At 40.5% G+C, this 22479-nt stretch overlaps 1 protein-coding gene across 5 annotated transcripts; it reads left to right on the forward strand.

The window, feature by feature from the left end:
* The first annotated feature begins 954 nt into the window (after positions 1-954).
* Positions 955-21028, forward strand: scn4aa (sodium channel, voltage-gated, type IV, alpha, a). Of its 5 annotated transcripts, none has more exons than XM_044013593.1 (27): positions 955-1089; positions 7699-8002; positions 8154-8272; positions 8385-8474; positions 8554-8682; positions 8818-8909; positions 9089-9322; positions 9410-9473; positions 9635-9776; positions 9900-10100; positions 10211-10381; positions 10460-10589; positions 11017-11255; positions 11361-11534; positions 11639-11995; positions 13444-13911; positions 14329-14370; positions 14549-14678; positions 14817-14971; positions 15066-15239; positions 15331-15453; positions 16008-16289; positions 16374-16427; positions 17111-17248; positions 17346-17450; positions 17700-17970; positions 18074-21028. In XM_044013593.1, the coding sequence occupies exons 2-27, from the start codon at positions 7748-7750 to the stop codon at positions 19372-19374; spliced, it is 5640 nt and encodes a 1879-aa protein (XP_043869528.1). In that variant the 5' UTR covers positions 955-1089; positions 7699-7747; the 3' UTR covers positions 19375-21028. The 5 variants fall into 5 exon arrangements, with proteins under 5 accessions (XP_043869528.1, XP_043869530.1, XP_043869529.1 ...); XM_044013595.1 differs by lacking the exon at positions 955-1089 and adding an exon at positions 2280-2439; XM_044013594.1 differs by lacking the exon at positions 955-1089 and adding an exon at positions 2280-2429.
* Positions 21029-22479: the final 1451 nt, after the last annotated feature.

A 22479-nucleotide genomic window follows, 5' to 3' on the forward strand; every position in this document is an offset into this window, starting at 1 on the left:
GGACTCGCCCAATCAGGCTCGAGATCACCGATCACAGTCCTTATAACTGGAAACGGAGAATATTTGATTTCAAAATCAAAAGTCAGATGTACTTTACTGGTGAATTATGTACAATGTGACCCTGTAACAGCTACGTTGCAAGGTCATTATGACACAGGGGATTTGTCTGGTGAAAATATAACATTCTGTCTAATCTAGTGGCAAAAATGCCACACTCTACGTTGATGTTCAAGTAATAAAACATAAACACTTCTTTCAGTAGTTTTAAGTTTTATGTGACTCTATATTCATGAAACTATATGAATATCTGTTCTAATTTAAGTGATCTTGACTAAATCATGAACACTGGTCGTTTAAGTTAATCTTTGCCAAATTAATTTAAGAATCTATAGTGGTTGACATATAGGGTGAGACTTTCACCCTTCCAAATATTCCCTTTGCTACTTTCTGGAACAGAAAGAAAGAAAAAATAGTACAATTGATCATTTGGCAACAAAACTCTTCACTCATCACATGAGAAAAATATTAAAACTACAGCAGATTTCTAAAGTTCTGGCAACTCTTTGTTTTAAAGCTTTAGGTATTGATCCACTTTTTGGGACCTAGTTACCCCACAAAAACCAAGCTACACATCTGAAATGGGTCAATTTATAAACCGAATATGTACTGCTGATCTTCTTTCTTTTTATCTGCAGGAATAAATGATGAATTGAAGTGTGCATGGAAGATCACATGAACACATTTGAAGGTGACAGGATAATACCATGGGCGTCTTGTCTGAACTATAATGAGAAAAGGTCCAGATGTAAATGCCGGACTCCACCAGCAGTGACCAGCTGTGTGGGAACAGGGAAGTCAGAAGTGTCAAAGGTCTCATCTGATCCTACCTGGAGCAACTGCTCCGGTTTCACTGCCAGGCACCACCACCCTGCGTCAGCAACAGCTGTCCTGCCTACAGCCCTGCACTGGCTGCCAGAGAAAGGGCAGAATTACGTCCTTAGTGTGGTGCTGGACGGAGGACCTGATTTATTATTTTTTTTCCCCCCAAGTTTCTTGGATTCTGTGGGAATATTTGCTGCAGCTTGTAAGGTAACCTGCCACCTGTCCTCTGTTGTCTTCGACGAGTATAAAGATGACTCCTGCTTGAAGCTTGGAGTGGGAAAGTTTGCCATCAGGCTGCAGCTTTCAGGGTTTTACTTGGTAGTGGCTTCACTGTTTTTCACAGTTTGGTGCTTTTCATTTTTTATTTTCACTTTATAATTTTTGGATGAAATAGACTAATGTGTCATATTTAGGGTTAAAAGATAAAAAAAAAAATACCATTGTTAAATTTGTTTTTCCCTGCTTTATATTTGAACACATTATATTTGATGACTAAAGTTTTACATTCAAAAGGTAAAAAGAAAATTCCTGTGGTATGAATAATAGAAGGGCTTTTCTTTTTATTGGCACTTAAAATAATGAGTTGCTCTGCCAAAGGAATAACACGCAAAGACGAGCTTTAATACGCGCACCTTTACTCTAATAATAAACATGAACCTGTAATGTAGCTAGAGTCAAATTTGGAATTGGTAGATTTATGGCGCCTCAGCGATGTTTTTGAATGCATGCATGAGTGAGAGTGTGTTTGGGTTGTGAAGGCGCAGACACATGCGGCGCCTGCGGTGTGTGTTTCTCCTTCTACTACACCATTAGATGTGAAACGTGTGCGTGAGCAGCAGAAAAAGAAGAACACTGGCTTCACCTGCCAGGTAAATCTCTCATTGGAGCCGCATGGCTTGTAATGCCCAGTGTGGGCGCTTTGCAACCCCCTCAGTCCCCACTATGTCTCCTCCCACAGGGACAAAGATTTATTTTTAGGTCAGGCCTTCATGGCAGATGGGCCAGATACTATGATGCTGTGGATGCTCATATAACGCACAATTTCTCTGCTGTCCAAATCAGAGGTTTGGGACAACAGAGCACCCTGTCTCCATGGGGTAAATTCAAAAGCTTGGACTAATAATTAAGCTGTGGGGACTTTCTTATTAGATCTGGTTCGCAGTGCACCTGCAGGCCCGATGTAACAAGCTGGGCTTCAGAGCTCCAGCTGTAGATTTTAACACGGATGCGGATCATCGGCTCTTTGAGTATTAGATATCAGTGTATTCCATGGCACTGAAGAAAGCGAAGCTGTTAATGAGTGAATTTGCAGTTTACGATTCAGAACGGCGCTCCTCTGCGCTGCGTGATTGGTGGCACAACAAACACGTTTGTGTCTCAAAGGGCACAGTGTTGAATAGGACATGGTCGAACTCTGGCCGAGTGTGTTTGTGTGTCTCGCATCACATGTTCTTGGACGCAGAAGGTGTCGGTCTTGAGTTTCTTTCACCAACTGAGCCCATGTGATTTCTTGGCTGGGCGTCTGTATTTTCCACAGTACTCAAAAGGTAAAATGAGGTAAAAGATAAGGAAAGAGCGCCTGCCTTCAAAATATGCCATATCATTCTTTCAATTCCACATTAGGTCATCTTAAATATCTTTGACGTATATGTACATTTTTGCTGTCATCGCGTGACGCATAGAAAAAAGTAAATTTTTTAAGACATGATTCACACATAAGTTGCTCTTTTCATTGCTGTCTGTGTTTTTTTAAAGAATGACTGGTGTTATTAATACAAAGGTAACTCCCTCTGGCCCCCATAAATTGGACGGAATATTCTCAATATCATGTCCAAATGTAATTCTCAGATTTCTGTGCAGCAAGTGCAAAGGCCAAATGGGTCAGTTTGAAGCGGCTGAGATCGGTTTATAAAGCTGTATGACAATAAATCAAAGGATGGCATCAGTCCCTGTGATGTAAAACAAATTCATTTCATTGTGTAGGAGGTTATATCTAAGACTATACAAATGTTGTTTATTTCATGATTCTTCAATCAAAAGATTCAATGGGTAATATTTCTGCATTCAAATATCTAAAAACGTTATTTTTAATATCTATTTATTGATTTTTAATTGGTATATGTAGATTCATTCATTTTGACTGGCTTTTAGTAATGCCATGTGTGTAGCGGAGCCACTTCTGTGTTTTACACAAGGTTTGCCTTGGAAAATCCCCATAAATAATATTCTTTCATGCCAGGACTCTTCAGTATGAAGTCCAGCAAATATTTTACAATAAAAGCTGTAAAAAAGGAATGGGATCAGGTCACAGAAAAGCTAGAGTGCTTTTATTTTGTAACATATACAGGACGTGCTTGTGATTGCGACACATGCGACTGATATTTCATCGCCATTGATCTGCGGTTCAGCTGAGCTGAGATTCACCAGCTGGAGTGAGGTGTCTAATCATGCTCTTCAGTCGAGACTGGAGAGAGGGAGGAGGGAAGGGAAGGAGAGTCATTTGGTTGGTGTCACACTTTTTAAATAAGTTGATATGCAATGTAAGAAAAAAAAGAAAAGCTGGAATACAAAGTGAGAACAGTACAGAGAGGATCAACCACTTTATCAGGATGTGAGCCAAAGCTCATGATTCCACGTTGTTTCTCTGTCTTTTGTTTTAGTTTTCATTGAGAGAGAGAGGGAGAGAGAGAGAGAGACCCCAAGTGGCAGAAATTACATATTGTACATTTAATGACCTTTTATGACCTACCTGCAGTAGCTTCAGTGGGCTGTGGCCCACACTTTGGAAAGCACTGTGCTGGATATTATGTTCTGCCCAGTTTAAGTCTGGATTTATTAATCAGATGGCCTACGAGTCTTCGTCTGCAGTTATCACATGGAGATAACCCCAAGGTCTTCACAGCTCCTCGGCATGCAGCGATAGAAGCATACCACGGGTGACAACAGCTGTCCTATAACGCAGGCAGTGCCACGTCTGATAAAGACATCAAAATCAGAGGCACTCTTATATTCCAGTTACAACGAGCATGCGTGACGTTATGATGTTAGACTTGTAAAACTCGCCCGGTGACAAAATACAATGGCAGGATGGAATCTAGCAACAGGTGTAAACGTCTGCTTTAATGTGGCTCCCTATAGGTTTTAAAATACAAGGTTAACTGGTGGGTGACAGGGTGTTGAAGCAAGCTGGGGGAGAGCAAACCACAGTGATGTGATCTGACCCCGTGAGAAAACCCGGGGGAAACAGGAGCACGGTAAATGTCAAAGGACGTGTGAATAAAAGTCCTTGTTTGCTCTGTAGTTCTGTCGTTTACAGCTTAACCACATGCCGGGAATGGAAGCAAAATGAGCCGACTGACACATTGTGCCACGTTGTCACATGGACCTGTTTTCCAGTCACGTTAACTAGAGTTAAACCAATAAATCTTTGAAATTGGTTGAAATAATAGACGCTTGTAGACCAGTGTAAACATGTTACCGTGTTTTTACACTGTGAAGGTGTCGGACCCTGAAATTTAGTGAACTGTTAATGTGAGGAGAACGCCACTCGCCTCTGTGAACTCATGCTGCATTTGTGACAAAAATCCCTGTCGCTAGTTGGGTTAGTTTCCGGAGATGAACATTGGCATTCGCATTCCAGGGCCAGCTAGTGTAACGAAGAGGTATCTACATTACCCCTGTCTATATACTCAGCCAGAATGTCACAGTTCACATGGTCCTCACTGACATGCAAGGTGATATATATACTACTGTTGGGGAAGGCCTCTGAAATTCAACATTCCCTCAGTCTTCCTCAGTTTGCCACCTGTCCACGGTGCAATTCAATGAGCATGGAACTGCGTTGACTGTCTTCAGTTAGACTCTTAAATCAAACCAGTGGTGTAAGTACCTAGCAAGATTTACAGAATACGAGTAATCTTAAACTATATATAATATATATATATGTACATTTTATTTTGTTTTATACCCCCATTGAGATGGTTCAGATGTGGGCAGACCAACATTTTAAATACGAAGTAACTATTGTGACTCGTGGTCATTTTGGTCCAAACTGTCCACAGAGAACAAAACTAAACTTATTGTCCTAACAGGCCAGCAGCAGAATACTTGTGTTATTGTTCTGCTAGAGTAAGAGTGAGTGGGTTCGCATGTTCAATTAAGAATACAGTGAAAAAAGTAAGTTCACTAAAGTAAACAATCAACTCTTACCTGTTACCTGTGTCAGAGTTTAGGGCTGCCATCACACTTTTAGTGCCTGATTAAATAATATTTTCTAGAACAAAGGTCCACACGCATAAATTGTTTGGGTTAGAATTATCAACTCACCTATTACCTAACCTATTTCCATAACTAACCATGTTAGGACACTGCATTGACTTACAGTCATAGTGGACAGCCTAATCAAAACCTTATGTTAGTTTATATGAATAATGCAGGTCCTAAAATTGTCAGTGTTTGAACCAGAAAATGTCCTAAAAAGAGAGAGGACACATGTTAAAATACACTACGTTAACGTTTGACACCTACTTTCAAGTGCATTCTCAATTCCATTTTCTTTCTTTTTTACCAAAGTAAGTGATCTGACCACTTGTAACATTTGCTTTCCATTTTCTGGACAGGTTAGGTTTAAGCATGATACACATAATCTATTTTGACTGACACTAAATATCCAGTCTTGCCTATACTCTTGGCTCTTTCATGCAGAGAGACTGATTAATGTTGCTACAAAACCTAACATGCTGCCAAAACGTAACTGACGCGGGTGACAGGGCACCAGAGAGCACTCTTTTTTTTTTTTTTATAAAGATTGGCACATTTTCAGCTGAGGGGTGGACTTTTAATGCCTTTAGCAGGGACAGTTTCATGCCATGCAATTTGTAAATGTTTACAATGAGCCACAGAGGAACACATCCGTCCAGGACGGTGGTGTATTTTAAGTTTGGCTCACAGACGAGGGCATCAGGGCCTGTGGCTCCCAGAATGATGGTTTTGAAATAAGATGATAAAGGAGGGGAAACTAGGACTTGGGAAGGGAGTAGCTGGACCATTGAAACTGAAGTGTTATTATTCCAGATTCTGTGTGTGATTGAAAAAGTTGGGTGAGCAGGTTTGATGAATGATAGGGCTGATATTCGATAATTGAAGTCTGCCTTGTATCAAAGGGGGCTTTAGAAGCTCGAGTGTCACGGAGCAGGATGGCGATGGTGGGGGGTACAGGTTGTAAAGTGCTTGTGAGGGTGTGGGGGCGGAAGCGCAGTGTGTTAAGGGGCCCCCGGTGTGAAATAGAAGGGAGTGTAGAGAAGCTCGGTAAGATATGTTGGCATGCTGTCCTGTTTATCGCAGGGATGTGAGGAGCAGAGCAAAGGCTCGGCCAGGAAGGAATGAGCAGAGTCATCGAGCTCCTGAAACACGACGCCGCGTCTTGATTGCCCGAAGCAGCTGGGCAGCCACCATATCTGTGCAAGTGTGTTCATCACTTCCAAGTGTGTCCCATCACTTCTCTTCTGTTCAAGAGAAGTGGTTTGAGTGTGTGTGTGTGTGTGTGTGTGTGTGTGTGGGGCTGATATGTGTGATCAGTGACTGACAGTATCCTGTCCTGGTCAATCAGTCGGCCTCTGTGTCTTTACATACGTAAACTCAGCAGCTGCCTCTCTTCTGTTACCAGCTCATTTGTATGAGTTGGTGATTAATGCTGTTTTACTATGTGTTAAGTTTAAAAAGTCCAGTGATGTCACAGGGCAACAACCAAACAAACGTTTTTTATTAACATTTATTTTACTAGGAAGTCACACTGAGATTGAATAATAATGAAAATAATGCACATTAACAATGCATTTTTCATAAGTAAATGTTGATTACATTAATGATCAGTTTTGATAAATAAATACAAAAAAGGCAATAAAAATATTATGTAAACATATCAATCAATAAGCCAAAGTAAAAAAAGTAATAATTTGCAAAATGCCTATTAATAATAAATTTTACGATGAAATGCAGATAACATATTCACATTGCTGTCTCTTAAATACATTTCAGTCCAGATTTGCACATATGTCATTGTGTTTTGATAAATGTTTATTTTTAATTGTTTGTACATACAGTAATTATGTGATTCATGTAATAGTAAAACAACTAATACATTTGGATAAGCAGTAATAACATTATTATTTTTTTTAAATTATATATGTGAGTGAGAGCAGCAGCCTAACATTAGCTGCTGCAAAGGAAACCAAGTGATGTTGACTGGTTGCTAAACACATCAAAAGGATGTAAGCAAATGCCACTTGGACCCAATGCAGAGCGTCAGCGTCTGCTAACCTCATAAGTAATTTGATGTACACATGTCGTGGTCCCTTTAGAACGGTGGGCAAGTCTATGCTCTCCTACCGTCTGGCCTTTTTTGTTTGCTGTCGTGACACTTTCAAGCACTCGCGGTGCTGCAAGTGGTGCCGCCTCAGAGACGTAGAGCACATGGGGCATCGCAGGTTTCAAATGTCATCGGCAGTTCCACCAAAAAGGAACTTCCCCTCTAAGGTTTTCAGGTTACATATGAGGTTATACGAGGCAGCAATTAACTAAAGCTGTGTATTCATCATCCTTAAGCATTACTGCACACATTTTGTCAATTAGGACACAAAAAATTGGGAAAAAAAGTTCATTTTTGGTTGTTTCATGTATCATTTAAAAATGAATATGAGAAACATTTGTGGCTGTCAGACATTTGTGCAGGAAAGTAATATATGTTTTGCCTCTGGTGTCTTTGCTATTTGTCAAAGTCATCATGCTTCCTGTATTTACCGATGGTCCTCCCTCCAGCTTCTTCTAGGGAGACCTTGCTGAGGCGGTATCCCTTCGCGATGCGAAGATGGCGAAACTGCTCCCTCCCTCAGTCAACCACGCGTTCCGCCCCTTCACCCAGGAATCACTGGTGGAGATCGAGAGGCTCCAGGAGGAAAGAAAAAAGGCCGCAGAAGTAGAGGGCCATGAGGATGAGGAGAAACCAACACCTCATGCTGACCTGGAGGCAGGCAAGGGCCTGCCCATGATCTATGGAGACCCTCCACCAGAGGTGCTCAACACACCTCTGGAGGACCTGGACCCCTTCTACCAAGCGGAGAAGGTCAGAGTCTGATTAAGTGGGCTTATTCAGCCACATTGCACTCCTGTTCTTACAAAAATGATGTGACAAAAATGTCTGTATACAAATGTTTGTCCTTACTCTGTATCCACTGTAATTTTACTCCTGGATTTTTCATTGTTATGTGTTTCAGACATTCATTGTGATCAGCAAAGGAAAGACAATCTTCAGGTTCAACGCAGAACCAGCTTGCTACATTCTGAGCCCCTTTAGTTTGGTTAGAAGAGGAGCCATCAAAATTCTCATACATTCATATCCTTTGAACCATTGTGAATTATTGAGTGTGTAGAGTTTTAGAGATGAGGAGTAAAGCGTTGCTTTGACAAGATAACACTGAAGTTTCTTTCCTTAATCCCAAATTTAAATCATTCAGCTTGTTCATCATGGCGACAATTCTGTCAAATTGTGTGTTCATGACAATGAGTAACCCACCAGCATGGAGTAAAACTGTTGAGTGAGTACCTTAGTAATTCCAGTTATATTTATATATCTGTGTTCCCTTCACTCACTCCTGTTCCATAATGTCTTGCCAGGTATGTTTTTACAGGTATTTATACCTTTGAAGCAACAGTCAAAGTGTTGTCGAGAGGTTTCTGTGTTGGATCTTTTACATTCCTTCGAGATCCATGGAATTGGCTGGATTTCATGGTGATCAGCATGGCGTAAGTTACTATATAGCCTGCATGTCACATTGTGTTTTTATATGGAATATTCTCATTGTGTGGCCATTTTGAATTGGGAAATGTGTAGACTTGATGCAGATTGCATTTAAATAATTGTTTTATGTATTTCCACAGATATATTACTGAGTTTGTTGACCTTGGCAACGTGTCAGCCCTCAGGACATTTCGTGTACTTCGAGCCCTCAAAACAATTACTGTGATTCCTGGTATTTTTATCACTTATTATGATATTTTTATGTGTCTTTATACCTGTATTTCTAAAGATTGTCAGCTTTGAAATGTGTTTGTCTTTGTAACTTGCCTTGCATGAATACATTATTAGACACATTTATTATCATTTATCAAATGCCACACTAACAGACACATATATTTTGTTTTTTATTAGGTTTGAAAACCATCGTGGGCGCTTTGATCCAGTCTGTGAAGAAAATGGTGGACGTCATGATTCTTACTGTGTTTGCTCTTGCTGTGTTCGCCCTCGTTGGCCTTCAGCTTTTCATGGGAAATCTGCGCCAAAAATGTGTGCGATGGCCCATTGATACAAACAACACCATGGACATCAATCAGACGACATACTCCAACAGTACATTCGATTTTTTGCAATATATTGAAAACCCAGGTATATACACCGCTATTGTATTATGTCTCCTCATCAAAATTGTATCCACACTGGAGCAGATGTATTTGTTTTCTTGTTTTGTTATAGAGAATCACTATTTTTTGGAGAACAGCCTAGATGCTCTTCTTTGTGGGAACAGCTCCGATGCTGGGTATGTATTGTATTTTTCTTCTCCAGGTATCTTTTGGGGGTTAATTGTTTCAAAACTGTTACAGCAAACATGTTAAATATATCACACAAGTATGGTGTAGTGTGATTTTGTGTCTGGAGCAATCTCGCTGACTCTCCACGCTGACTCTCCTCTGTTGATAGAAAGTGCCCCGAAGAATACACGTGTATGAAGGCTGGGGCAAACCCCAACTATGGCTACACCAGCTTTGACTCATTTGGCTGGGCCTTCCTCTCCCTCTTCAGACTCATGACCCAGGACTTCTGGGAAAACCTTTTCCAGCTGGTTGGCACTTCTTTCATTTGTTGCAATCAGATTTAACCTCTATCTTGGAACTTCTGTCAATGCAAAGTTAAAGAGAATCTTGTCCTTAGTTCTCGCAGTTTCTCCTTTGCTCCAACTACACAGACCCTGCGGGCAGCTGGTAAGACATACATGCTGTTCTTTGTGGTGGTTATCTTCCTGGGCTCCTTCTACCTCATCAATCTCATCCTGGCTGTGGTGGCCATGGCTTATGATGAGCAGAATCAGGCAACTCTGCGAGAGGCCAGAGAGAAAGAGGAGGAGTTCCAGCGGCTACTTGAGCAACTCAAAAATCAACAGGAACAGGTAACTATAAGGATAAGTAATAAGGATACAACCAGATGCAATGGTGGTTTCCTGAGGGTTGTTTATCACATAAGTGTAACTACCTCAACTAAAACTCTTTAAACCAACAGGCTCACATTATTGGGAGCCAAGTCTCTCTGAGCACTAAGAAATCACTCAGTCGTCACTCTTTGTCGGCACTGGCGGATGATGAACTGAGTCTTGAACATGACGATGATGTCAAGGATTGCAATGGGAGAGTTATCCCTATTGTGCTCGTCAGAGCACCCACCATGGTTAAGGTCAGTTGTGTTAGTGAGATTTCCTGCGACGAGCACTAGCTATGTGGAAAGCTGAAAGTTTACCAACTTGTTTTCCAGTCTGCTGTGGATTATGAACTCAAAGAGATGTCACTAAGCTCTGGGCACAGCATGCATCATCTGGACGAACCGGGCTTGGGACAGAGGACTGCAAGTGCTTTGACTGTGCTTACTACAGCTGCCATGGAAGGTATAGAAAATGCACCAGCAACTGTTAGACAAAGACCAAAAGAATCACACATTATATATACATCTTATTTGTTTTTATGCAAAATGGTAGGGTAGAATTATCCAGAAGGTTTCACTGCCTGCAAGCAGAATGCTGACAATGAGCTCAAATTCCTAAGATGCAGTAGCATTGTCTAGTGGTTGCCACAATCAGGCTAATCACATTGTATGCAGGAGAAAACGCTGTCAGCATTCAGTGTCACACCATGGCAGTGTTAAGCTCAGGCTATTTCAGCTCAACTATGACCAAGTGCGGCAAGAATTTCAATGACACTCAGCATTGCTTCTGTCTCCATTATCACATAGAGTAAAGATAACCCATACGTTTTGATGAAACTGACAGGCACACTGCCTAATTGTTTTGTTTTGTCTCTGTCGCTGTTTGCTAGAGTTGGAGGAGAGTCATAGGCCTTGCCCCCCTGGTTGGTACAAATTTGCCGACATTTTCCTGAAGTGGGACTGCTGCAAGCCCTGGGTTGACTTTAAAAATTGGATGTACTTTGTGGTGATGGACCCCTTTGTCGATTTGACAATCACCATTTGCATTGTACTCAACACCCTCTTCATGGCCATGGAGCACTACCCCATGACACCAGAATTTGACTACATGCTCTCAGTGGGGAATCTGGTGAGTTTGCACCGCATCAAGCTTTAAGGTTAATTGCAGAAAAGTTCTAATGTTTCCAATTTGGTTGTGTCAGTTCTTGTACAATCTTTACCTTTTTGTTTGCAGGTTTTTACCGGGATTTTCACAGCGGAAATGGTCTTCAAGCTCATTGCCATGGATCCCTACTATTATTTTCAAGTTGGCTGGAACATCTTTGACAGCATCATTGTCACGCTAAGTCTAGTGGAGTTAGGGCTGGCAAATGTCCAGGGACTGTCTGTCCTTAGGTCTTTTCGTCTGGTGAGAATCATTGGTTCATTTAATTTGCATCCATTTACAAACAATGACATTACTTCCTATGTTATTCACTGTCTCTGTATGTGCATGTCCTGTGCTGGAGATAGCTTCGTGTCTTCAAGCTAGCCAAATCCTGGCCCGTGCTCAACATGCTAATCAAGATCATTGGTAACTCAGTGGGAGCTTTAGGAAACCTGACTTTGGTCCTGGCTATCATCGTCTTCATCTTCGCTGTGGTGGGCATGCAGCTCTTTGGTAAGAGCTACAAGGACTGCGTGTGCAAGATCGCTGCAGACTGTGAGCTGCCGCGCTGGCACATGAATGACTTCTTCCACTCCTTCCTCATTGTGTTTCGCATCCTGTGCGGGGAGTGGATTGAGACCATGTGGGACTGCATGGAGGTCACCGAACCTGCGATGTGTCTTATTGTCTTCATGTTGGTCATGGTCATTGGAAATCTTGTCGTAAGTACAGCCGGGGATTCAAAAATCTATTTAGTAACTTGTCATAAGTGTGTCTAAATATCTATGTCCATATGCAACTCAAAGGTCACACAGAGTGGGATGCAAGAGTTTCTGCCTCGAATATTATGTTCTCAGATGGTTCACATATCTCATTGTAATGCCAGAAATGTCTGGGGTCTGAATATCTAAGCATTCTATACCATACCCACCAGCTGAGGGACATACAGACACAGCCAGGATATTAGATATCAGACATACAAGGTATGTTTTTGTTGTTAGGAACCAAAATGCACTGCGAACATTGGTAACTGTTAAACTCATTCAGCTGCACTGACCTTTACACAGGGTGTCTGGGTGAAGATGCTCAAGAGTGCATGACGCTTAGTGAAGAATCCTAAGTGTCTGAAGCAGGAAAATATGAATATTGTCCCTGACATTTAATCTTGGCATCACAGTCAGTGCTTCACATGTGACGTTTCAGCTTCACATTCATCAGCTTGAGCCAAAACCATTTCCTGTAAGGGTATTCATAGAAATGGGAAGGAAGTGGCTCATTGTCAAGTGCTGACAAAAGTAATGCAGTGACTGCACTGTGCCAATATTATCATGGCCTTCCGCTGGTCTCACACACGCCTGGCCCTTCACTCGTACTCCTCTGCAAACCTCTGCACTGAAGGCACAGACACTTAACACTTGACTTGTGTGGGGGTTTCTATTTAAGTCAAATGACTCGAGCCATCAAACAGAGGCTTTGACCTTGAGTATGTGCTAAGATCCGGCTCAAGTAAGCATGCTGCCACTGGAGGAACAAACACAGACAGCTGAGCGAGCAGAGTTCAGGAGGCAGTGGATCTGGGTGTTAAGAAGAAGTAATTTGATAGCAGATTGACCCATAATCAGCAGAGTTAATCACATTGGTTCTACAGCATATGGAGCGATGGAGTCGATGTAACGCGCATGGTTAGATTTGATGTGGGTGGTTGGAGACATGCCAATCATTTTGGGCTAACTAACCTCTCTCGTATAACCTCCACTCACAGGCCTTGTGTTGCACACAGACATCTTAACTGATTCACAGATCCTACACTGAAATGAGATAGATCAACCTTTGTAACCACGATCTCGTGCTAAACCTGGGAAACAAGAAGTGAGAAATTGACTTACAGGTTTAAGAAACTAAATATAGCTACTGTTAACAGGACCAACACGTTTATCCAGGCTTCCGTTTCTAATTATTTTGAAGCTTTGTAACTATACACGCACTTAGTGTAGGGAAAAAATGGGATAATTTACTGTAATTGTCATTCACTGATCAAAGATTTAAACTGAAATAATCTCGATGATTAGTAAGTACTGTATCTGCAGTTTCAAGAGGAAACATGTATGCTCGAAACCTCAGATGTACATTTTCACTACCTTAATGGCTCTTTCGTGTTTCATTGCTTCAGGTGTTGAACCTCTTCTTGGCCTTGCTGCTTAGCTCGTTCAGTGGTGACAACCTCTCAGGGGGAGATGAAGATGGAGAAATGAATAACCTCCAGATCGCCATTGGCAGGATCACACGGGGCATCGACTGGGTCAAAGCATTTATCGCAAGAACTGTACAACAGATTCTTGGCAAAAAGCCCAAGGAGCCTGATGAAGGTCCAGCAGATGACGTAGACCCTAAAATGGAGGAGATTGAAATGAACCACTTGGACACCAGTCAGGATTTCAAAATGGTAGACGGGGTAGCTAACTGCTTAGTCGAGGGCCGGCCCTCTGGATTTTTTGTGGGTGAAGAACTCAGTCTCAATGTGCCAATTGCGCAGGGAGAGTCAGACTTTGAAAATCTTGGTGAGGATGATACCGATGATGAAGACGAAGATGAAGATGATGTAGCGATTCCAGATGAAAAACATACACATCAGAACAGAGTGAGAAAGCTTACCTAAACCGTACCTGTTCTATTTGGTGGCAGATCACCCAGTGCAATACTACTGTATGAGTAATGAACTGTGTAGTAACGCCCACCATATTTGAATTTTGAATTTAATGTTTAATGTTTCTGCTTTATAGTCACTTTTCATTGCTGTTCATTGTTTTTTTAAGGTTTAAGGTATTAAGGTTTAAGGTATTATCCTTTTGGTACACACAGTTTGAAAAACTTGAAAAAATACCAGTTTATTAAAACACATATTCCACCAATCAGGTAAAGGATAGCTGGTTGAATAGGGAAATGTATGTGTATTCACAGTTATGTCCTGTACATATATAAACATGTTTAAATTAGGTTTTTATCTTGCTGCTTATGAATGGTTACTAAAGGTAATTGCTCTATTGCTCTGTTCCAGAAACACTCAGAGGGTCAGTGTAGTACAACGAGAAGGGCAAAAGTGAGTAACCTTGAGGAAATGTGTTATTTGAGTTCCACAATTATTAACAAAAGGAATAATATTCAAAATATTCTCTCTAGTTCTGCCGAATTATGTGCTGTAGGATATTTATTACATTAGGATTTTAGTTTACTTGTGATAGCTTTGTAACTCGTGCTTTCTTATGATTCCTGATCAGATGGGTGCTCTGAGCGATGGGGACTCCTCAGTTTGCAGCACAGCAGACTATCAACCACCTGAGCCCGAACCAGAGGAAGAAGAAGAAGAAGAAGAAGAGCCAGTGGAGCCAGAGGCCTGCTTTACTGATGGTACGTGTAGCCTGTGAAACTAGAACCGCACATTTGTTTTCCTACCAACAATGGTTCTTGTTTTCAAAAAGGGTGACAATGCTCATGCTGCCGAAGTCTGATACATGGACATAATCTTTAACCCTTGTTCTCCTTTAGAATGTGTTAGGCGCTGGCCTTGTCTGACTGTGGACATCACCCAAGGCAAAGGCAAGAAATGGTGGAACCTCCGCAGGACTTGTTTCACTATTGTGGAACACGATTGGTTTGAAACCTTCATCATTTTTATGATCCTGCTCAGCAGTGGAGCTCTGGTGAGTGCTGTCACCCCGCAACAGTGATGCTGTATGAAGATTCTTTAATACTGCTAGGACATGTATCTTGATATTGAATGTCTTCTCTTGGTAGGCCTTCGAGGACATAAACATAGAAAAACGCCGAACCATCAAAATTATTCTGGAGTATGCTGACAAAGTTTTTACCTATGTCTTTATCATCGAGATGCTCCTTAAATGGGTGGCGTATGGCTTCAAAACCTACTTCACCAATGCATGGTGCTGGCTAGACTTTCTTATTGTAGACGTAAGTTTTCTTGTGTGGAGCAGAACAAATGTGAACTCTGTTTACATCAGTGGTAAACGCTTGAATAGGAAATGTTTTGATTCTTCCCCAGATTTCCCTGATTAGTTTGGTTGCAAACTGGATGGGTTACTCTGAACTTGGACCAATCAAATCCCTGCGGACCCTCAGGGCTCTACGGCCTCTACGAGCGTTGTCCAGATTTGAAGGGATGAGGGTAAGTTCTTGTCATCGATGCTCAGCATTTGAGCAGTGTGCTCTGCTAACATTGACCCCATTTAGACCTGGCATTACAATGCAGTTTGGACAACTGGATTGCAATCAGAGTTAGAGCTTAATCACATGATAATACATGTCTACCTCTGGATCTGTCAGGGACAGATTGTGATGACAGTGAAAACAAATTTAAATAAAATTCTTCATACACTTATGATATATGATACAATGTGAACACTGGATTACTGAATGTAATTAGGTTTAGATCATATATACAATCTGAATAGGAAATTAAATAAAATGCCAGGTGTAAATGGGGTTGTTGATTTAAAATGTTTAATGTACTAATATGACCAGCTTCTCCCTGTTCTATTTGTTGAATACATGCTTACACCATGGCTGCTTTAACAGAGCTGAGTGAGGTAAGAGTGTCGGCAGTGACTGAGCACAGCATCGACTCACACCAAGTTTAATGGTCCGCCTTATAATCAAAATACATCAGGAAATAATGATATGTCTTTTTCTAATTGTAACTATATCCTCTCTGTCGGGCAGGTGGTGGTAAATGCTCTTGTTGGGGCGATTCCCTCAATCTTCAACGTGCTTCTGGTGTGTTTGATCTTCTGGCTCATCTTCAGCATTATGGGCGTTAACCTGTTTGCTGGCAAGTTCTACCACTGCATCAACACCACCACAGATGAGCTTTTCCACCTCTCTGAAGTCAACAACAAGAGTGAATGCTTGGCCATCAGTGAAGCCACACAGGACGCTCGCTGGGTCAATGTCAAAGTCAACTATGACAACGTTGGACAGGGCTACCTGTCCCTGCTTCAAGTGGTGAGGGGCACTGTTGTTTAAAGAGAGCTGAAATTGTTGTATGCAATGAAACACATTTTGAAACAATGCTCTTTGTATTTGCAGGCGACTTTTAAAGGATGGATGGACATCATGTACGCTGCTGTTGACTCAAGAGAGGTAATTATTTATATTAACTATAGCTTTACTTTGGTCTTTGTTCGGTTTGTTGTTGCGTATTCTTTATACGTGCTGTTTAGAACAGCTAGTATTTTTAAAAAATGTCAGTTTCTCTAATCAGCTTTAAATATTGGTTGGTAGCACATTTTCTTTTTTAGAATAATCAATCATTGAAAATGAAGTTTGGTTTAGGTTGGGGTTAACCCTAACCCATGATTTATGGTGGATTCTGATGCAGAAGTCATTTAACTCTAAAACAGTTACTTCACTCACTAATTACATCTTTAAGGCATTTGACACAACTTTCTGTGGTTAAGGTTTAAGCTTAAACTATCCGTCTTAATTGAACACTGCTGACTGGGTTGCTAAAATGACACTCAAAGAATAGTTAACAACATGCATGTACTGTCGACATGCAAGGTATCCCGATCAACCAGTACAGTGAGTTGAGAAATCTGTATATATTAATTAATAACACCATTCTGCACTTACAATTGAACATGCTGTATATTTAGCTGTATGTGACAAATGGCTGGCTTGTATTAAATTCCAGTATAACCTTTAATCCTATCCCGCTGTCTCTCAGTCTTATTTCTTACTCGGTATGCTTCAAAAGTTTCACTATCAAAGATTTGCTTTCTATAAAACAAATTGTGTTCATCAACATTTTTTCTTCTCCTTAGGTAGAGGAGCAACCGACTTATGAAGGCAACCTCTACATGTACATGTACTTTGTCATCTTCATCATCTTTGGCTCTTTCTTCACGCTCAACCTCTTCATCGGTGTCATTATCGACAATTTCAACCAACAAAAGAAAAAGATAAGTTTCTCCTTTTTATTAGGGGTAAACTGTCTGCACTAAAACACAACTATTGATTCCTGATTAACAGTCCGTGTATCGTGTTGTGTCTCTGCACTTAGGAGATAAGGACATATTTATGACAGAGGAACAAAAGAAATACTACGAGGCCATGAAAAAACTTGGTTCAAAGAAGCCACAGAAGCCAATCCCACGTCCAACGGTATGTCATTTATTTACAACTGCATGATGATGTCAGTTTCTGCATTTAAGACAAATCATTATTGACGGTGAAAAGTATAACCAGGGTCAGCTTAAGTAATTACACAACAGCTCGGCATTCGTGGAATGATGATGTCGTCCATGACACCTGCGCTGACCTTTTCATTGCACAGATGGTGTGAACAGGCCAAACGACCCTAATGGATTTGTATTTCCCATGCCCTCACCCCACTCTCCCTTTGACCTACAGAACCCAATCCAGGGTATGGTGTTTGACCTCATCAGTCAGCAGTTCTTTGACATCTTCATCATGGTGCTCATCTGCCTCAATATGGTGACCATGATGGTGGAGACGGATAATCAGAGCGCAGAGAAGGAGGATTTGCTGTTTAAAATAAACCTGGCTTTCATTATCGTCTTCACTGGAGAGTGTGTATTGAAGCTTTGTGCCCTGCGACAATACTTCTTCACCAATGGGTGGAATGTTTTTGATTTTGTCGTGGTCATCTTGTCAATTGCTGGTGGGTAACTTATACATTAGGTGCTATTTTTTCAATTTCAATTCCACACCACAAATGGCACAGATAATATGTTGACTCTGATTGTTTTCTTGTTCTATTTCAGGTATAATGCTCTCAGACCTGATTGAGAAGTACTTTGTATCTCCGACACTATTCAGAGTGATCAGACTCGCCAGAATAGGCAGGATTCTGCGTCTTATTAAAGGAGCTAAGGGCATCCGGACGCTTCTCTTTGCTCTAATGATGTCACTCCCTGCCCTCTTCAACATTGGTCTACTGCTCTTCCTTATTATGTTCATCTTCTCCATATTTGGCATGTCAAACTTTGCTTATGTCAAAAAGGAGGCCGGTATTGACGACATATTCAACTTTGAGACATTTGGCGGTAGCATTATTTGCCTGTTTCAGATTACGACATCTGCAGGCTGGGATGGGCTTTTACTTCCCATGTTGAACAGTAACGCTCCAGACTGTGATCCAGACTTTGAGAACCCAGGCACAGATGTAAAGGGTAACTGTGGCAGTCCAGGTATGGGTATGATGTTCTTCTGCAGCTACATCATCATTTCATTCTTAGTGGTGGTCAACATGTACATTGCCATCATCTTGGAGAACTTCAACGTGGCACAGGAGGAGAGTGGTGATGCACTCTGCGAGGAAGACTTTGAGATGTTCAATGAAACTTGGGAGAAGTTTGACTTGGATGGAACTCAGTTCATTGAGTATAGCCAGCTCTCAGATTTTTGTGATACCTTGCAAGAGCCACTGAGAGTAGCCAAGCCCAACCGGCTTCGCTTGATTGAAATGGATCTACCTCTGGTCATCGGGGACAGGATCCACTGCCTGGATGTGTTGTTGGCTGTCACACAGATGGTCTTAGGCGACACAGTGGAAATGGCAGCCATGCGGGAGAGCATTGAGGCTAAGTTCATCCTGAACAACCCCACGTCAGACTCCTTTGCACCAATTACCACAACGGTACGCCACAAAGAAGAGCAGAGTGCTGCTGTGGTCATTCAGAGAGCTTACCGCATGCACCTACTGAAACGTTGCGTACGCCATGCTGCTTTTATGTATCGCTCTAAAAGGATAGGTAGAAAGGACGAAGATCAAGAGCCACCTGAAAAGAAAGGGCTGCTTGCACGGAGGTTAGGAGTGCTCTATGGGAGCAATTTGGACCTGGCAGAAGAGATGGAGCAGGCTGTCCTAGAGACTCGAGTAAACCGGGAGCCTCCAAAATCAGAGACACTGCCAGAAAACATAGAGGCTCAGTGTGATCCAGAACCCCCTGAGCCAAACATCATTGTCGTACCTGTAGAAATTACTAATGAGGTCGTATTACATTCTGCTCCCAACCAACACATTTTGGCCCTACAGGCAAATTTAAGAGAGTCAATTGTATAACAAAGTTTTCTTTCTTTTTTACCAGTCATTAAAGTAGTATAAGTGCACTAATTCTCAGTAGTGATGCACATTAGATGAGGAAGTTACACAGTCGCAACAAACAATTCCTGTTTTTTTCATGCAACATTTAAACCCAAACTTTTGGAGTGGAAACGGAAGTGCATGGTTTTCTCTTATCTGCTATATGGGAAATGTCAGGTAAATAAATCATCATCACTTTGTGCCTTAAATTCTTTGTGGATAACAGAGTAAGCAGTAAATTGTACCTTATGTGACAGCTTCAATTTAAGGGTACAATTAGATATGATTTCTCAGGATAAAACTCTTAAGAGGCAAAATACACGGGAGACACTTTTTTCTTTACACTTACTGTCAGCCGTTGCAGTTACAGTCTTTGTTGTTGTAGAGTGACACATTGTGGACCAGGATCTGGGATTTGAGGGATTTCTAGTGCAAAATTCTTCAAGCTGCAACATACAGCCAAGGATTGCACCTTATATTTCAGGAAAATCTAATTTCAGTAGATTTCAGTACTACGGTCTTTCATCTAACTTTAGATGAAAAACAAAACAAACCATGCTCCCCTGATTCTGTCCAAAGTGCAACTTGAACATCACGTGACAAAACTTGAATTGGGATTTTATAGTGTTTACGTCATATGCAAGACAACAAAAAAAGTCTACCAATTTGCTCAGTCTGATATGACATGATTGCATCACTAATGTGAGAGTGTACAGAGCAAATATTGGCAATGCGCTTTATTAGCATGCAACACTACTGAACTGATCTAATACCTCGTTTATTTTCATAGATGGAAAAAGTTAAAAAGTAATATCCGATCCCTGCTGATTCTAAGTCACTTTTTTGTGTGAGGTCTCTACACGCAGATTATCCTAATCAGACACCAATGATGTTCTATGGCTGAACTCCTTTTGTACATTGTGAATCATTAAATAATAATAAAAAAGCATATCTAGATCAGATTTGTCCCAGTCCATCAAATGAAGCTCTGATCTCTTTTAGTCCTTATAATAAAACAGGACAGCCAATACACTAAACATCTGTCCCTGACTTGCCCAATTTGTATTGCACTATTAATATCCCTTCAACCTTGTTGACCTCTGTTTTCATCACTGATACATGCATGTCTGTTTTTTTTCTACAATTGCCCACCCTCAGATATTTGCTGATTTTTAACAAAACTCAAAATAGTCTTTTAGCCCATCTGATTGTTTCTCTAGACTTATCTGTGAATGCTCATTCGAGATGACAACGACGACGATGATGTTTATGTTAAAATAACTGACAGAACCCACTTAATTCTGTTTCCCATATTTGTCAATGAATCAACAATAAGTACTCCATTTTAGATTATGTTTTGCCATCAGTTTAGATTATGTGCATTGCACACAGCTGAATGTTTGTGTAGCTAAAATATTTGACTGCAGTTTTATGTTTATGTTCATATCTAGTTATACAAATATATACAAGTATTTATTTTACGTAGGAATTTTAGGCATATATGAGCCTTTATTGACTGGATCTATTCATCTAATAATCTCACATGTGGAAAGGTCACTTCACCTGTGGATTTGTAAGTCTTAACTGAACTAAAAATGTCTTATTCTGAATATAAATAACATATGCACTTTTACAGTTTTACAGTTTCTAGTCTTTTGAATTTCTTGTTTGTTTGTTTTTTACAGTAGATAGAAGATTTTCTGCTTCTCCCGTGCGTGTGTAGTCAACACTGTTTTAACATCAAACCAAGAGAAAAAAAAAACAAAAAAAATAATGAATGTCTGTCATGTGACCTGCAGATTGACTCACTGCTGCACCACTAAACTGTAGTCTCCCCTTATGGTACAATCATATATACCTGACACTATCCACCCTTTGTTTACATTAGGAAGTCATTACTACCACACCCCCTGTCAGTGTTGCCTGTATATGCATCATTTCCTTCTTGTATATTTATATAATTTTATTATTGTGAAAACTGTAACATTATTCTTAGAATAAAGTTCTTGGGGGACAAGTGGGTTTGTGAGCCTCTGTTGTCAGGAGCTTATTTTGTGTGTCGCTTGTGTAATTGCACTTGTGCAATGACGCCCTCTGTTGGTGGAGGCAGGAACAGGCTGCACGGTTAAATCACAAATCCCCTAATTTTGTCACATTTTGTGTTCACTACAACATGATAATGGTTGCTATAAACAGAGATATTTAAAGTTTGTAAAAGGGGTTTCACAAAATGAAAGTGTGGTAACACTTAAATACCCCGTAAATAACCGACTTACTGTGTAATTTAAGTACTTACAGGTTTTTACAGTACAATAAAGGAGTAACAGTTTTGATTTTAGATGAAAAAATAAATGAATTATAAAAGTTATGGTACATACCTGATACTTACAAAATTACTGACAATGCAATTTATATCTCCTTTTTTCAAAAACACTACTTCAAATAGACTTGTTATTTGATATTGTTTCTCCTTTCCTCTCAAATACTCTGCATTGACTTTATTTTTCCTTTATTTTATCTAATCCTGTAGATACTTAGTAATTCAAAAATGTGTATGCTATAATGTATTACTCCTTTGCCCTAAATAGGCTACACCATATCTAGTCAGTAAGTATAAGAAAACCTTACAGTATTTCTTCTTTCATCTTAAAATTACCAATTGTTACTCCTTAATTGTACTGTAACTGCTTTTTATGCGCTGTTCTTACCATGAAATGACACAGCATGTCTATAAGAATTACACGGTACATGTTGGGTATTTACACTGCATCGTAAGTATTTGCAGCTTTACTTGGCTTTACAGAATTTAACAGTGACTTTTTAGCTCATGTATCACTGATATTATGATCTTTGGCTGCAGGAAACAGCTGTTCAACAGCTCAGAATAAAGGAAAAAAAACCACAACAGCAGTGGCTGGTGAACACACTGGAGTATTTATCAGCTGAGACCAGACATGCCGCTTAAATATTTTATATTTATCATTGTATTTATATTTTTATTTTTATATTTGTAGCAAATTTACATCAGTCCTTTCGCAGGAGTCACTATGACCTGCAGCTGGCTTATGCAATCATTATGTGTTG

The sequence above is a fragment of the Solea senegalensis genome, linkage group LG18 (assembly GCF_019176455.1).
Source record: "Solea senegalensis isolate Sse05_10M linkage group LG18, IFAPA_SoseM_1, whole genome shotgun sequence".
Lineage (NCBI taxonomy): Eukaryota > Metazoa > Chordata > Actinopteri > Pleuronectiformes > Soleidae > Solea > Solea senegalensis.

Bases quoted from the DNA above. Each gene is read 5' to 3' on its own strand.
- scn4aa (XM_044013593.1), top strand. From the start codon at position 7,748: ATGGCGAAACTGCTCCCTCCCTCAGTCAACCACGCGTTCCGCCCCTTC. The intron at 15,454-16,007 runs GTAAGTTCTTGT...TCTGTCGGGCAG, and splicing joins CCAGATTTGAAGGGATGAGG to GTGGTGGTAAATGCTCTTGT. The intron at 16,290-16,373 runs GTGAGGGGCACT...TTGTATTTGCAG, and splicing joins ACCTGTCCCTGCTTCAAGTG to GCGACTTTTAAAGGATGGAT.